At 42.0% G+C, this 18,447-nt stretch overlaps 1 protein-coding gene across 1 annotated transcript in view; it reads left to right on the plus strand.

Annotated features, from left to right (window-relative positions):
* Positions 1-18,447, plus strand: part of LOC310854509 (glypican-6-like) — a gene marked incomplete at its 3' end in the record, with an annotated part of 202,607 nt that overhangs the window by 50,711 nt on the left and 133,449 nt on the right. Inside the window, exon 2 of the mRNA XM_083759189.1 lies at positions 8,675-8,833. Within this exon, the coding sequence (XP_083615315.1) occupies positions 8,675-8,833 (159 nt within the window). The remainder of the gene's footprint in view (positions 1-8,674; positions 8,834-18,447) is intronic.

The raw sequence follows: 18,447 nt of genomic DNA on the forward strand, positions 1-18,447 counted from the left end.
AGCATACTGAAAGTATTTTATGTATATATTAACTATGGAATCGTGCATTTCCCGTCAGTGTGTGTGTGTTGGTTGGTTTGTGACATCACGTGACAACATCATCATCATCAATATTAAGCCCATATATGGAGATCCCTGATGTCATCAATATTGGCCTCTACACTACATCTGACCTCAAACCCTTAGATCTCCATATATGGAGCTGACCTGTTCTGACATTCCATATGTTGATCCTTCCCCATCCATGCTTCTCGCCCTCAGGCGTCTTTTTACATGTTGTGTTGATGGTGCACAATCTGTGGCCCATGATTCATTAGAACTAGGGATGTCCCGATACACTTTTTTCGCTTCTGATCAGATCCCGATGCCTCAATTTCTATGTTAGCCGATACTGATACCGAATACAATACAGATACCAGTGTCGTGATATCATGTTGTGTCTATAGCTATCTAGCTATATACTGTATCTCGTGTTGTGTCTATAGCTATCTAGCTATATACTGTATCTCGTGTTGTGTCTATAGCTATCTAGCTATATACTGTATCTCGTGTTGTGTTTATAGCTATCTCTAGCTATATATCTCGTGTTGTGTTTATAGCAGACTCCTCACTCAAATGTGCACTTGCAGTTTGGGCAACTCCAAACAACTCCAAACCATGCATGGCCTACTTGTGTGCAATGCAAGTCGGCAGCTCGAGTCGACAGAGTGCATTTCTAGTTATTGTTATGCATAATTCTATGAAGTGAAGTTAGTTTCATGTGATATACTTATGGGGCAACCCTAATTATTGCATTAGTAGCAAAAAGGTTCTTCGACTGAAACACTTTGAAACTAAATTTAGATGTGTGCTTATAGAAAATGGACATAATGCATAAGACTGGCCTGACATTTATTAATAATTTAATGTGGAAAAATACTGATATCTCTCCTGAGAGCAGACATACCATATGTCAGACCCGCAAATTAGAACCTCACACTGCTAATTATAATGGATTGGAGAATTCTCTGAAAGGAACTGTGTCTGCTTGACTGATTGCATGAGTTAAGTGCGCATTGTCTCTGGGGTGATTTATACTTGAGTAGGTGTGCGTTGGTGTCGGAAATCTAGCTCACAATGCATCATGTTGCAACGCATTGTGAGCTTGTAGATCAGCTATTTTTGGTGTGCGACACTGACACGCAACTATATAAATCAGGCCTCACCGTGTTTCTTTTACCCGTTCTACGGCCTATACAGTAGTAGTATTGTCAGCAATTTTACCAAATTACAATGCTAGGCTCCAATCATGTTTTTACGTTTGTGGAGATTTAATGGTCCAGAACGATCAAACACATCTATGTAACAAAGAAACAGAATGCATATGCGATAGCATTCATTACGTGAACAGGGTTTCTCATGCCTCACTTATTTTTGATTGGGAAACATTTGAGCTAACGCCAGGACATTTCACTGTAAAATCCCCCAAGAAGATTACTGCTCATCCCCAATTATCTTGCCTTGTGTAATTGCACACATCTAAAACTCCGATCAGCTCATTCTTTAAGATGAGGAAATATGTGCAGGAGTGCCTCCTGCCATCTGTGCTCGAGCACATCTAAACGATGCAGCTGCAAGGTCAAACTAGTTGGATCAGATTGAGACATAAAGAGAAAGCCTGCCTCTGGTTATATGACTCGTGTCTATCATTACCGCAGAAGACATTTGGCTATAGGCTTCAATTTAACACAGTGTATTGTCGAGTGAACTCTGGAAAATCCTCAGATATTCAGGCTTGCGCTGTCTCTCTCTCTCTCTGTGTGTGTGTGTGTGTGTGTGTGTGTGTGTGTGTGTGTGTGTGTGTGTGTGTGTGTGTGTGTGTGTGTGTGTGTGTGTGTGTGTGTGTGTGTGTGTGTGTGTGTGTGTGTGTGTGTGTGTGTGTGTGTGTGTAAAGGAAAGGAACCAATGCATTTTTACGATTTGGAGCATGACCCAGTGTGCAGACTGACCTCAGCCCAGCACCTGTTTTTTTTTTTTTTTTGTGAATGGATGTGTGTATTGTACAAATGTAACCGAGACCAAGATGTGGCCACCAATGTTAATATTGCAACTTGAGAATTACAGTTACATTCTCTTCACCAACAAAGAGCACATTTCACAGGTAGCCCAAAAACCAAATGTTTGTATCAAATGCAATACACTCACTTAGGTTAAAATGTGTGCTACAGGTACACCATTGCTCCAATACAATACAAAGGCACAAACACTGTCCTGGGGTCTGCCATGACAATACTCACACCCCAGGGGCCAAGTTACTCTATGTGTGGGTTACTCTACTCTGAGTCTCTCTCGTGTGACTGAACTTCTCACGCTATCTCTAAGGGAGATGCCAGCCACCCGTCGAAGAAAACTAATTTCGTCGCGACCTTATTCTTTCGGTCATGACCCACTCTTCATGACCATAGGTGAGAGTAGGAACACTTCATGACCATAGGTGAGAGTAGGAACACTTCATGACCATAGGTGAGAGTAGGAACACTTCATGACCATAGGTGAGAGTAGGAACACTTCATGACCATAGGTGAGAGTAGGAACACTTCATGACCATAGGTGAGAGTAGGAACACTTCATGACCATAGGTGAGAGTAGGAACACTTCATGACCATAGGTGAGAGTAGGAACACTTCATGACCATAGGTGAGATTAGGAACACTTCATGACCATAGGTGAGAGTAGGAACACTTCATGACCATAGGTGAGAGTAGGAACACTTCATGACCATAGGTGAGAGTAGGAACGAAGATTGCTCGGAAGACAGAGAGCTTTGCCTTCTGGCTCAACTCTCATTTAACCCATCTCGCCCCAACTTAATACATTAACAACTGGTGACTTGAGCTTAAAACTTTTCAAGAGAGAAAGAACAAATAAATCACCAACCATAACAAAACAATCTAAACATCAAATGAAACTTGTGGCAACAGATGCACAGTGACTGGAGATCTGAACAGATACGACTGGGAATCAATGAAAGCCAATATTATATCTAAATGGTTGCATTTTGATTGGCCAACTGCTTAATAGTATATTAAGCATTTGCAGCTGTTCTTAAAACATTCAATAATGTGTATCTGTAAACCACCCTGCTGTTGCCTGTAGTGAGTGCAGTCATCAACACGGCTCATTCAATTAATAGACTGCATCCATTCTATCAAATTTTCATATGAATTACTGTATGTAATGTAAAACACAATCGCAAAACAAATACTGTTCATTTCCTGGTTCCCTTTCCCCATATTACAAAGAACATGATGGGCCAACTGAAGTCCACAATAACGTACGCAAGCTTTGATTGGTTTATACTTGCATCGTGTTGCCAGTTTTGTGTTATATTGTTCTGCTAAACAGTTAATTACACATTACAAAAGAAAATCCCCCCCAGGGGATCGAGCAAAAACTAAAGCAGATAGAGGGACTTGGCCCATGGCCTATATATATGGGTGGTGGTATAGGCTTTGTTTCAAGATTGCAAAATGTCAGCTCTAAAGTGCAACTTTAATAAAATAAAAAAACAAACAGAAATCTGATGCAATACTTTGCTTTACTTTCATGTCTGGAGGCTTCTGGTCATGGTGGCTACAGCATGTGGTACAGTCAGTACCCAAGGGACTGTGGGTTTGCATTGAACTGTTCTCATTACCATTGCATGGTAAATCTGCCTCTCTGAGGACTGATTAAGGATTTAGCACAATTCAGAGTGCCAGCGAGTACGCACGGCACAAACATTTCAAAACCCTGCAGATCTACAGCTTTTACCTCCATAGAGGCACTTACTGTCTACTGTAGTGGCATTCATACAACACAGCGTCACGTCAGCCCCAGCCAGCAGGCCAGAATGGGTGCAGTACTTTAGTACGACTATAGTCATTGGTCCGAAAAACGACAACCCACCTCAAACCCTAACCTAACCATAACCGCAAGCACGGGAGCAGGCGCTAGTCCGAGATGCGTCCGCATGTCGGACTAATGCTCCGTCGGATTTACATGCGGTCCCCGGGCCAGAATGGCCAAAGGCAAGGGACTATGTTTCCACTCGTGTGAGTCCGTCTGTCTGTCCGTCTGTGATCACCGCAAAATGCCACAAATCATGAACACAGTGTAATATTGGTGTGAAGGTTTGCCAAGAAGATCTGCCACCACAGATGTTTCACCTCAGCCTCATGGTGGCGCTGTAACGGCTCAGAACAAAGCCCTGGGTATAGGCAACCTAGCCTGGCATGCATACAATTTAAGACTTTAGACTCCATTAAAACTTTGTTCCGACACAGTAACATTCTAAGTGTTCATTTACCCATTTATTACAATGTGTAATGTGCTTTAATTTGAACGCTCTGAGGATTTTCCTGTGTGGCTCATATGCAGCGATCAGAGTCCATTCCAATTAAAACGCTCCGGTGTAGCGCAGTCTGCACATTGAGAGAGATTAGACGGTATTTTCCGTTTTGGCTCTTGAGAGAGAACAGTCACATCTCCACTGGAATGATTCATTCTGTAATGTTGTTGGATGAGTATTTATATATATATATTATCACATCTCCACTGGAATGATTCATTCTGTAATGTTGTTTGATAATAATGACCATATGAGTATTTGTCTGCATTTGAAGTCAGTAAACATGAGACTGTCATTATGTCAGAGTGAGTAAGGTGGTCTTTACACGAGAACGGTGTTTTCAGGAGGTGAAACGTGAACAACGTGTTCCTTCCACGCGCTACGTCCAACCAGGGAAACCCCCCCCCTGTCAGGTGTAAAGGAGCAACTTGGACACTCAGGCATGAAGGAAGCATGAGTTCAAGTCCGTTGCTCTCCCCAGGTTGGCGGAGGGTGTGTAGAGCCCAGGATCACATTAGATAATTGACACAGGGGTGAAAAATGGGTTACAAAATCGTGGGATAAAAATTATAGAAAAATTAAAAAAAAGGAGGTGAAAACACCTCCCAGAGTGGAAATCTTTGAGAACGCCGTTTTATCCCTTCTCCATGTAAACTTATGACATAATGGCTCACGTTGGCTCACAGCGCATATTTATTACATGTTGATTGTTATTATATGATATAATGGAGTTCCTGAACAAGCCTCCCTCCTCGCCTACAAAGCGCTGCTCATCAGCGATGGTGAATGTAAAACCATGATGTAAATAAAATGCGATAGAGGCAGCAGCGTTTATGTAGCCTAATGTATTATAAAATATATAACCATCCCGTGGCGCGCTCTGCCTGCATGCTCTGGGCTGCCTGTCAGCCTCGATACATTATAGAAAGCAGGCAGCGAGCGACGGCCACAACCCCGTTGTGTTCTGGAAGCAAAACCCTGATAGGGTTGCGTGAAGGCGGAGCTGGCTCTTCTTCTTGTACATAACGTGGGTGACTGGTCTATCTAGCAGCCCGTTAGCACCACCTAGTGACATTATAGCGTTTTCATAAAGTGTGCGTTCTCGTGTAAAGGGTCAATAAAAAATGAGAACGCAACAGGACGTTTTATCTGGAGATGGTCGCTGTGTAAAAGAGGCCCGAGTTTGCCAGTTTGTACCCTGCAGGGAAATTAGGTTGTAATAGTGATATCACCAAGGGCTGAAGAAAGCATCCAATCATAGTAACAAATCGTCTTATATTTCATTACAACAATGTAAATGTTGAAATATAAAGGCCTGACTCAACCAATGTGAACCGCACTACCCATTAATAGATAAATAATGAAACGAATCTTTTTGCCTTTTGCTTCCGACTTCCGAGCACACCACCAGAGAGAACCAGCTCTGGTGCAAAGTTCTAAAGGACTTTGATGTGACAATAAAAAAGAAAAGAAGAAGCGCTACGTGGGTCCTTTATGTAGAGAAAGCTGTAGACAGGTGCTCTTTGGAGAGGGTTTCATAGAGCAAAGCACAAGATTTCCTAAAAAGTTCTATACCTTGAGTCAGTGTCACAGTGGAAGGAGGTAAAAGGTTCCGAACTTAAAAGAGGGTCCAAGGCAGCTCTGTCCAGTTGAAGTAGAAAAAATCCTTTATTTCATTAAAAGGGTTAAAAACACGACCAACGCGTTTCGGCCTACATGGGCCTTCATCAGGGTCAACTCCGAGCCGAAACACAGTGACTTTGACTCAAGGTATAGAACTTCTTGGAAATCTTGTGCTGGACTTTGATGTGATTTAAATGCATAGCAAGCAGCAGACAAAGCAAGGCCCAGCTACGCGTAGCAGACTTTATGCACCAACGTGAACTAATGTGTGTGTGGTCAATAAAATGCGGTTTAATTACAAAAAACAGTCTCATTGTGTCAGCAAGAACCCACAGTAGCACTCAGCAATGCTATAGTGACATAATAACCAACGGGCTGACGGGGACTTTTATACTGTGATACAGTCGTGGCTGTTCTCTACGGAGCCCTGGAGTGGCCATTAACCCATTTTGGGGCGGGAACCCCTTTTGGTGTTAGCATTATGTTATGATTTAGCTATTGAAAAATAGCAGATCTACAAGCTCATAGCGCGCCACCGAGTGGCGCGCTACGAGCTTGTAGGTCTGCTATTTTTGAAGAATCGTGAAAAGTGACATGAAAGGGTTTGAGAACGACTGACATAGAAAAACATAGCTTTTTCTAGAAAACAGTCAGGATTTAGAAGACATTTGGCAGAATCGTTCCCAGGTCAAAATGTGTTAAGAAATATATATATTATTTTGATTTTTGATTTGAGATCACGAGATAACGATAATTAGTAATGCGAGAGCACGAAATAATATATCGAGACCACGAGTTACTAATTAGAGATCACGAGATAACAAATTAGTAATTCGAGATCACGAGATGACAAATAAAAATAAATATATATCTCAATGGCCACTCCGTAATTCTCTGTTGTTTGTCTGTGCTAACTGCTAATGCATTTTTCCTCTTAGTGGGTGTAATATCTAAAATTTGATTGAAGCAGGTTTTTGCAAAAAAAAGAAAAAATCTGGAGAAAGTAGCCATTTATCAGCTTCATTTTTTTATAATGTTCCAGATTGTCTGCTCATTTCTTTGTGACTTATTTGATCACTTACAATTCTACTTGTTTAATCTGTATCCTGACGGAGTTCTCTATGCTGATTGGATGAAATTGGTATCCCGACCTGAAAATGCATTTTCTGTTTAATAAAAAGCTGGAGAGACATACAGTAGACACTGGGTATATATGGATTAGTTCCAGTTGTTTATAATTCTGAATAACAAACTACTAGTTATTTTGGCTACTATTTTGCCAAACTGTAAACAAATATATTCCACTTTCATAAGTCAGTGAACATGATCTTGTATGTGAACATACGTATCTGGCAAAATAAAAAGCTTATGATGACTACAACCATTATCATTTTTACAGTAAAAAATACATGTCAAAAGTCCCTAAAGTAGGCTACTTCCTGTAAAGGAACATGATAGACCCTGAATATAAATGATTATTGATTGCATTCACCTGTTTGATTCCCATGGCTGTTCTACCAATCACACCTTATCTTAATTAGTGGGAGACATATTGTGTTCCGTATCTAACTCGAGAAGATGCCGTTACGTGTTTTAATCTTAAACTGTACATTAACCCATTCTGAGTGGGAACCCCTTTTGGTGTTAGCATTATGTTATGCTTTAGCTATTGAAAAATAGCAGATCTACAAGCTCATAGCGCGCCACCGAGTGGCGCGCTACGAGCTTGTAGGTCTGCTATTTTTTTTAAATCGAAGAACGACTGACATAGAAACACAGCTTTTTCAGAAAACTGTCAGGATGTAGAAGACATTGTTAGAATCTGATCTCAGGTCAAAATGGGTTAAGTGTCTTGCTCAAGGGTACTCGTCTTGGACAGTATCCAAGTGGTGAGCTGGGAATCAAACCAGGAACCTGCAGCTCTATACCTCCTGAGCCACCGCAGCCCCGTCAGCTTAGCTCATAATGTGGAACATCGTCCTGGGATGCATCCTGATGCTCGCTACAGCAGGTCTATGTATAATGTACAGTAGACCTTTGTCGTCAGTTATCACATTCCATATGAGCTCATGAGTAATATTCATAATATTTTATTTATTAATGTATATCTGCCCTCAAAGCGGTTGCCCCTGATTGCCATTATCTAAATTCTTTTGACAATGACATATTTATCCCATTTTGGCCGGGAACCCCTTTTGGTGTTAGCATTATGTTATGCTTTAGCTATTGAAAAATAGCAGATCTACAAGCTCATAGCACGCCACCGAGTGGCGCGCTACGAGCTTGTAGGTCTGCTATTTTTGAAAAACCGAAGAACGACTGACATAGAAACATAGCTTTTTCAGAAAACTGTCAGGATGTAGAAGACATTTTTAGAATCTGATCTCAGGTCAGAATGGGTTATAGAAAGCCCTACATGGAATACTTCCATGTACAGTACGCCCAGCTCTGGTAAAGTTACACTCTGTTTCACATCGAGCTGACACAATGTGAACCTTCCCCATTTGTTCCGGTCTGCCTCCCTTTGATAGCTTCAGCGATGGGAGGAGGAACAGAATCACAGAAGAGCCTCGATCAAACGCTCGGCTCAGCCTTTTGAAAAGCACACTCCTGTGGCAGTGCACTAGCTGCTCCGTTGATATTGCATGTAAAAAGCTTCCTCTCTCTCTCTCTCTCCCTCAGGTGAACACCTGCGAGTGTGTCCCCAGGGATACACCTGCTGCACGTCGGAGATGGAGGACACACTCAGCCAGCAGAGCAAGCTGGAGTTTGAGAATTTAGTCGAGGAGATCAGCCACGACATGAGGACTACTTTTGTCTCGAGACATAAAAAGTTTGATGGTAAGAGAGTTTATAATCACAGTAAAATAACTTAACGTTTATCCATTAACAACTGGATAAAATCATCACTTATCATCACTGGCACATCATTTAACATAATGGAGACCTTTTGGACTTTTTATAAAACCCTTTATTTAAAAACTATAAAACACTTCACTTGTTTTCAGCCAGACACCTCGTGGTATTAAACAAGGGAAATTTTACCCAAAAATCTAACCAAAACATAAAATCTCATCCTCGACTGAACAGCAGGTTTTAAATTTCTTTGTGAAATCTAAAATCAATCCATACCCTAGCCCTGACCAGGGACATGAAAACACTGACCAGGTGGAGGGAGAGAGAGAGAGAGAGTCCCCTGATTTTGGTTATGAACATTTTATCTCACACTCTAGAAACTAACATGCATGTTTGAAAAATATTTGATATTTTTGAAGGGGGCACGGTGGCACAGTTGGTAGTGCTGTCGCCTCACAGCTAGAAGGTCCTGGGTTCGATTCCCGCTGGGGACGCTGTGGGCACTGGCGGCGTGTTCCCTCCTCCGCGTCATCAGTGCCCATACCCGAGGCGGGGGTTGGCGATAGGGCCTTTCTGTGTGGAGTTTGCATGTTCTCCCCGTGTCCCCTAGGGTAGATACCCTCACAAAAACATGCCGTAATCCTGGTCTCTAAAACTACCTCCCCCTGGCCAGCCGGGGCGCCTGATGGAGGGGAAAGGAACTGGTCGGAATAACGTGTCCCTTCCACGCGCTACGTCCGGCCAGGGAAACTCCCCTCTGTCAGGTGAAAAGAAGCAGCTTGGACTCCTCATGCCCCCCCAGGTTGGCAGAGGAAGTGTAGCGCCCAGGATTACATTAGATAATTGGCACTGGGTGAAAAGAAAACTGGGTTACAAAATCGTGGGATAAATTTTTTGGAAAAGAAAAATATTTGATATGCTACTGTTACTGTATATATTTTACAATGATCAAAGTCCCAGAACACCAACATGGTCAACTGAACATCCCACCGTGGCCATCCATCCCTCAGGCTTCGAGAGCTCTCCACCTTGCGGGGGTTTTGAATCCATCCTTCATCAACGTCACACGGCCTCATTTCAGTCCCCGGGTTATTTATAGGGGACCCTATTAAGACATCCCTAACTCTTCTTTCTGATTACTGACACCATTCCCTGGAGGCCTGTGGGGTTTTGATGCATTATTTAATAATCCTGAAGCTGCGAGTGACTCTTTGACGATGGCATTACGTCTTTGGATGTCTGAAGGTGCCATCATCATCTTGCTCATGGATTTATTCTCCCTCTCTCTCTCTCTGTATTTTTTTGTAGTTTCCCATCAGACACTTAGAGCCTGATCTTATTCCGGTCCATCAGATGTAGAGCAAAAATCAACAGCTGAAGTGTAACCTTACTGTAACTTAAAGCGCGATTTATTCGTTTTCAGCATGAGCTTGTACAGTATATATCGACATTTCTTTGGTCAACAGAGTTTACTGTAAATTAAGCTTAGTCACACTTAGTTAGATTCTCAATGCTCATTCAGGAATTAATCTGTTGTGGGGCAACAGGTGATATTCAGTATGTTAACCATAATATAATATACAAAAATAATGTACACAGTGTGTACATAGATTTCCTACTGTAATTCCTGTCTGTGTGACTGTGTGTGCGCGGCTGTGTGTGTGCGTGCGTGCGTGTGTGCGTGCGTGCGTGCGCGTGCGGCAGTGGGAAATGAAGTTGGATTGAATGATGTGGAGCACTGACTGCACATCTGATGAAAACAGATTAATTACAACAGTGGCTGATCCATAAAAGGTGGCCAATAACTCAGTAAAGTAAAATGTGTCCATGCAGCTGCCAGGGCTCTTTGCTTAATATATGTCTGGGATAAGTGACCTCCCACTGCATGTGCATCGTTACCTTTTAGAGCTATTCTACTGATATTTTACAAAAACATCAATAGCAACTGTTTATATAAAACTAATAATCATCATCATCATCATGGGTCACATTATGTTGCCATGCATTGGATTGTGTGTGTGTGTGTGTGTGTGTGTGTGTGTGTGTGTGTGTGTGTGTGTGTGTGTGTGTGTGTGTGTGTGTGTGTGTGTGTGTGTGTGTGTGTGTGTGTGTGTGTGTGTGTGTGTGTGTGTGTGTGTGTGTGTGTGTGTGATATACAGTTACACTACTGTAACAATGCATCACATAAAGTCAAAATGTTGTTGTGGACAAAGAAGACCTCTTTCTTAGATGTTCATTAAAATAACTAGGTTTGCGTCTGGCCTCTTGTGTTCTTCTCCCAGGGGGCGGTAGAGATTAGCGGGTGTGGTTGGTTGAGTAAAGTCTGGGTTTGAGCTAAGTCTGGGTTGACTGACTTTCTTTGATCCTGCCCTAGTTGAGCTGAGAGACGCTCCAACTTCCGTGTCCCTGCTGTACATCCAGAGCTGTAAAATACCACGAGTAATGTAGCATCCCCTTATTTACACAAGATCAGAGCGCCGACCAACCAGGACACAGAACCTCTGCCCCCAATTTCTTCCACAACTCTTTGCTCAGACGGCTGACTTACAAAACAGTGGAACAGGCAAAGGCTATAAGAAAGACACTACTTCAGTTTTAGAATCACACATAATTAATGCATGTCTCCCCCTTATCTGAAATAATAATTTACTTTGCTTGAAGCAAAGCAAAACTCAATTTAAAGTGTACTTACTGGCCATTTACTATAGTGTTACACAAGCTTGCAAATTTGGCTATAATTATACATTATGTCTTGTCTATAGTGTACTTCAATCGTGGGGTATTCTGCTCTCAATAGATTCCTTATTTGCCATCTTAACCCATTCTGGGCGGGAACCACTTTTGGTGTTTTTTAAACATTGTTATAACTAGCCCTTACCCGTTATGAGATATTTGCCCCCCCTTGTGGCAGTGGGGGGTACTGCGCCTGGTGCGTTTTTAATTCACTAATAAATTCATTAATAATCATTGATGTGTCAAATAAAAAAAAAGGGCTTCGTTACGCCCTCCATATTCATATGGTCAATGCCTGTGTGAAAAGTGGGAGCGATTGGTGCAGGCAATGAGGAGCTACGGCTCTGACACTACGGCTCTGACACACAGACAGACAGACATTGTTAGAATTATAGTATGATTTAGCTGTTGAAAAATAGCAGATCTACAAGCTCATAGCGCGCCACCGAGTGGCGCGCTACGAGCTTGTAGGTCTGCTATTTTTGAAAAATCGTGAAAATGTGGCACAAATGTTTGAACATATATTCTTTCAGAGTGAACGTTTTTAACTGATACAGAAAAATGAGGTATTTCATAAAACTGTCACGATTTAGAAGACCTAAATGGGTTAATTTCTCTTTATAGACACTTGAAATGTTAGCACTTTGACACTCTTGATCACAAGTCATCACGGACACCGCAATTTTGCATTTAAAAAAAACTAAAAACACTTTTTTCTACTACTCCGATTTAGTCCAAAATTCATTTTTTTTTTTTAACAAAATACGGTATGCATCATGAACGCAACGTCCAATCATCGGCAAATTGGTATAACATGTTGAAGGGTCTCTGTAGAGCTGTAGAGTGTAGAGCACAGCTCCACTTTCATTTCTGTTGAAATGCTATGCTCAAAATGTTAAGTACCAAAAGCTTTTCTAGGCATAGAGGGGCAGATCAAACTAGGGCTGGAAACGGACGCCTCGCCAGTGGCGACCAGAATGTCCCACGGTGGCATATCAAGCTCATTGTAAATAGAATATCTAAACGCGTGAATCTTTTTACAATGACGTTAGTTTTAAGAAAGGAAGCCATTGAGGGTTAAAATGGGTCTTAATGCTTCCAACTCGAGTAGAATTATTAATGTTTTGTACAGTGTCCATGACAAAGAAAATATATGATGTGGAGACAATAAAGACTATTATTATCATTATTATTGAAGGTGGCAACAGTTTTGCTCAGTACAATATTTCGGGGGCATATTTAGAATGTGTGCAGGCTTGAGTATGTTGGATCTAGTTTACATAATAATGAGGATTTAGTTGACACAATGACATAAAATGGCGATAGTATCCAGTGTGGGGCAGACGGCCTGTCACAGACAGATTTGGGGGAGCAGCAGCTTTGTTGTTGCGAAGAAAGCGGTAAAATGAGACTTTCGTGGTTGTTTTTGTCTCAGATCTAGTCCGACGGAGCGTCACAGTATATAACAATATGGAGACACAAAAGCGACACAAATTGTTTTTCTCTTTTAATCTCGTCGTCTAGCTGAGAAGTGGTAGAGGTTTTTGTCATGTTGTGCACAAACCTATTACGGTTTGTAATTATGTTGCAGAGCACGATGTACTCCGTTATTGTTTTATGCATGATACTATAGCCACCGTTCTGTTGCTGATACGCTATTCTCATTAACCCTATTGCTAACACAACAGGCTCATTAACCCAGTTATAGCTTTTATCTTGTGACCTTTTGAAAGAAGTGTATTTATTTGTCATATTACACAAGACATTACTGTGTATAATATTTTATTATTTTTGTAAATTGTTCAAGTTGATTGCTTGATTTAATTATGCACAGGAAGCACTACAATTTCCAGAGTAGACCCCGCACTGCAATTTGCATGCTTAGATATATGATATGGCCATTAGTTATCGTCACATCCTCAATTAACCATCCATTAGACATTATGCCAACCTTATATTACTGGCATCACGTTTGGTCGTCTCTGAGTGATGCACATAATCAACAACAACAAAGCTCTGCAAAGGAAGCTTATTATTATTATCATTGTCTTTGCAAAAGAGGGTCACATTTTTCATCTGTATCAATAGAGAGCCAGATCTCAGCTGTGGCCTGAGCTAACTTAATCCATTTTGGGCGGGAACCCCTTTTGGTGTTAGCATTATGTTATGCTTTAGCTATTGAAAAATAGCAGATCTACGAGCTTGTAGGTCTGTTTTTTTTTTTTTAATCGAAGAACGACTGACATAGAAACATAGCTTTTTCAGAAAACTGTCAGGATGTAGAAGACATTTTTAGAATCTGATCTCCGGTGACAATGGGTTAATATCCCGGGGCTGGGATTCTCAGTAAACTGAATTATAGCTCTGTATGTGTTTCAATAGCGGACACGCACGCACGCACACCATGCACACACACACACACACACACACACACACACACACACACACACACACACACACACACACACACACACGCTCACACACGCTCACACAAGACAATGTAATAAATTAAACCAGTAGGAATGAACTTGCTGCAGTGCACTTGAAGCACCCCGGCCTCGACACCCTGTTGGTGGGTGTGCTGGCTCCGTTGGCTCCGTTCCTGGAGAGAGTTGTTCTGTGCAGCCTCTCCTTGAAAGTCACCAGTGGGACCGAGTTAACAGTTTCCAGGCCACACAGAGCCATCCATCCTAGCGAGGAGAGGAAATGACACGGAGTTGCAGCCCCAGATGATGGAGGCTTCCGCCGGCCACGCTGTGGAGTTGCTGCGTGGACAAACCCCGTCGCCTCTCTCTGTGTCCACAGAGAATTACTGTCTGTTTGACATTGACTTAGGATGACTCGAGAGCACTAAAACAAAGGTTATTTATTCATGCATACTTCCGGGGAACTGAATGTCAGCGCGGCATTGGATTACATTAATAATGAGCACACTACACTGTGATTTTAACTACGTTATTAGATTCCCTATACTGTAATTCGTGTGTGTGTGTACTGTACGTGTGTGTGTGTGTACAGTACATGTTACTATAACTTACTGTAGCTTTGAGAATATACAATTAATCGTATAAAAGAACACCACATTTATCATCTTAAATGTCATAGTATTCCTACCCTTCCTTCTTTCCCTTCCCAGACAAAAAAAACAATACTGTATCTACAGTAATGTCTAATGGCACAATAATGAATGAATGAATTCCTGATTGATAACATACTAGATTAGCCCATTTTGGGCGGGAACCCCTTTTGGTGTTTTAAAGCACTATGTTATACTTTAGCTATTGAGAAATAGCAGATCTACAAGCTCATAGCTCTGCTCATAGGTCTGCTATTTTTGATAAGTCGTGAAAATGTGGTGCAAATCTTTGAATATTGTTTCTTTCAGAGCGAACGTTTTTAACTCAAATCGTTGCTTCCCCCAGCTCTCTCCCGTTTCCTGTCAGCCTACTTTCTGTCCCTTAAAAAGAAATCAATAAAAGGCGTAAGCCGCAAAAAAAATATCTTAAAAAAAAAAGAAAAAAAAGTCTTTCTGCCACTTGGGATTAAGGCCTGTCACAGTGTCTCCATTGGAGAAAAAAAACGAATTGTTTTGTCAATAATTCATGATTTTTCCACAGATGCTTTAATTGGGTTCATTTATAGAGATTATGGGTTCTTCAAACGGTATCCCGTTGGAAATGTAAAGTCCTGTTGTGGACCTTCCCATACACACCGGGGCGCTCCACTGGGCGCGTCAGCGTCGCGTCTCCGTCACCGTCAGGGAATGTTCCCTTTTTAACCCATTTTGGGGCGGGAACCCCTTTTGGTGTTTTAAACATTGTTCTAATTTAGCTATTGAGAAATAGCAGATCTACAAGCTCGTAGCGCGCCACCGAGTGGTGCGCTACGAGCTTGTAGGTCTGCTATTTTTGAAAAATCCTTAAAATGTGGTGCAAATCATTGAATATATATTTTTCAGAGTGAACATTTTTAAAACCCAACTTACTTAACCCAAAATGGGTTAAGTAAATTCATGCTCTTTGCGGTGTTGATGGCCAGATTGTTATCTTGCAGTGTGTCGGCAGACCTCTGTCTGGCCATGTGACATTATCTCCACAGGTCATAGAGATAAGCTAGCCGTTTTTCTACGACCACTTTTGTAGAAACTGCAGTGAGAGGCAAATAGTCGTGAGCTGAAATCTCACCATGATCTCAGAGACTCTGCAAGAACTCCTCCTCTGCTGAACGAGTGCTCAGCCTATTCACTTCCTCCATCCATCCATCCATACATCTTCAACCGCTTATCCGTAATCAGGTCGCGGGGGCAACAGCTCAACCAGAGTGCTCCAGACTTCCTTCTCCAGAGCAACATTAGTGACTTCATCCTGGGGGATTCTGAGACGTTCCGGGGTCTCCTTCCTATGCACTTCCTCCGTCTCAAAAATTGTCTGCATGTAATTAATTTATAAACAGTATTCTAGGAAGTTTACTACATCGTTGGTCAGGGGGGTGTTTGGCATCCACAATGGGTTCAGCCCATCGTTGGTCAGGGGGGTGTCCAGCACCCATAATGGGTGTGCTGGAGAAGGGCGAATTGGCGAGAATTAGGTGGAACGATCTGATTAGGTGTGTTTCAGGTTGATTCAATTATGACCAGTCAAATGATGGCGTTTCATTTAACTGAGAGCAGTGCACATGCCGTGCTCAGCACAACGATGTGCTGGTCATTTCCACTGTGTCGTTGTAAAACACCGCAAATGTAATTTATTTCTCCCAAGAGCAAAATCTCACCCTTGTCAAAAAGAAATCTACACCTCAAACCCACTGTGACCTAAAATTACCTCCAGGAAATGCAGTTAATATAATAATATGTCCGACACTCTTCCTCTGAAAAGTGTTCCTCAGTTACGCCCAGTTCAAAAGACCAATTCACAGAGTCTGCTTTGGATATATTATGCAGTATAGCTATAAAGAGGTAGCCAGCTTGTTTAAAAGTGACACCATGATCCTGACCAAGTATCCATATGTGATTGAGAATGTGTTGAGTTCACCAATCAGTAAGCTGTTTATGAATGAGAAAACTGCTGTATTAGGATAGTGTGCCTTAACCACTTTCAACCTGGTCTCCTTGTTGTTGGCATGTTATTAAGGCACTCTACATCTGACCTCAAACCCTTATATCTCCATATATGGATATATGTCAGAACCTGTGAATAATATGTTTAACCTTCCCCATCCATCTTTTCTCTTCGATGTCTCTTTTTGAGTGGTGCAACCACTCCTACAACCAGCAATGTCCGTGCGTATCTATGTATCAGTGGCGTATCAGTGGTCTGTCATGAGCACGAGTATGTGACTTATTAGTACCAGTAGGGGGCGCCAGAAACAGAGAGGGATAGTGATGTGCCTGCTGCCTGCTAATGAGAGAGAGAGAGAGAGAGAGAGAGAGGTGGGGGGGGGGGGATAGCACCACTCAGTTCACACGGGTGTGATTTTTTTAGTTATACCTGTCCATTCAAATTTGAAACTCTAGACGGGCCTGTATTAGTGCAGCCACGCCCGGCAGCCGTCGAAAATCGGAGTTCTCAACAGACCCGAAAATGAAGGCCCGGCCCGGCCTGAGCCTGTTTTGTGCCCATAATATGAAGCTGATTTGCACGTATTCCTGCATTGGATCTGCCCGCTCCACCGGCCCTTCCTTATTGGATCCGCTCCGCCGGCCCTTCCTTATGCCATTTTTGTGGATTTTGTAACTGCGATCATTGGTTCTTTAGCTATTGGCCATTGAATAAAGCTTGTTTTGACCAAAAAACGCACTCTGGGAAAAGAAGGATTTTTTTTTTTACATCTGTTTACATTGAGACAGATGGAGACAGAGTTTATCTGTTTACATTGAGACAGATGGAGACAGAGTTTTCACTTCCAGTTCATTTCCGGTTGTACAGTATCCGTCACGTAGCAACCTAGAACCATTCATAAATTGGCGAAGAGTGCACTCTGTTCCCCTTTGCAAGGACATAAATAGCCGTCAGTGTGTTAAAATTGTGTCTTACTTTTTAATCACTTTTTTTTTCTTTTTCACATCAAAAGTTTCTGACGCAAGTGTCATCATGGCAGGTGCTTAAGACTCATCATGTGACCTAAGATAGCAGAGTTCCAGGCTGTTCCTTCTTTGAACCTCGACATCCTCTCTTGAAGGCCTGGGCAAAGCTCCTCTTGATGGATCGCTCTGACAAACCCTGTCCTGCCAGAAAGCCTTCCTGCAGAGTGTACCACTGATAGAGCCAGGTTGAAACGAGACAGGCTTATTCTGTGACATGGTTGCCGCAGGACTGGAATGGTGTGTGCCGCCAATTTCTTCATTTCTATTCAACGGGAGGAACCATTGTACATGGGAGAGCAAATTGCTTTGGTTTCCCGTTACTCGCTAATTTAGTCCTCAAAGTCTCTCTAGACTTCCGTAACCGCGTGGCAGAAGTTTTACAGAGCTTTGAGAAGACTGTACAGTAGCTTTTATCAACGCAATTAACCCATTCTGACCTGAGATCAGATTCTAAAAATGTCTTCTACATCCTGACAGTTTTCTGAAAAAGCTATGTTTCTATGTCAGTCGTTCTTGGATTTTTCAAAAATAGCAGACCTACAAGCTCGTAGCGCGCCACTCGGTGGCGCGCTATGAGCTTGTAGATCTGCTATTTTTCAATAGCTAAATTATAACATAATGTTATAATTTAAAAAGGGGTTCCCGCCCAAAATGGATTAACTAAAGAGACAAGAAGTAATGAGGCTTTGCCTTGGCTTTCGTCATAGACCAAGTCTGAATGTAAATGAATAGTTTTTTATTAATCATTTTCTCTTCAGTAGCATAAAGGTGTTATAATGGATTG

This window comes from Protomyctophum parallelum (genome assembly GCF_964188405.1).
Source record: "Protomyctophum parallelum genome assembly, chromosome: 2".
NCBI lineage: Eukaryota > Metazoa > Chordata > Actinopteri > Myctophiformes > Myctophidae > Protomyctophum > Protomyctophum parallelum.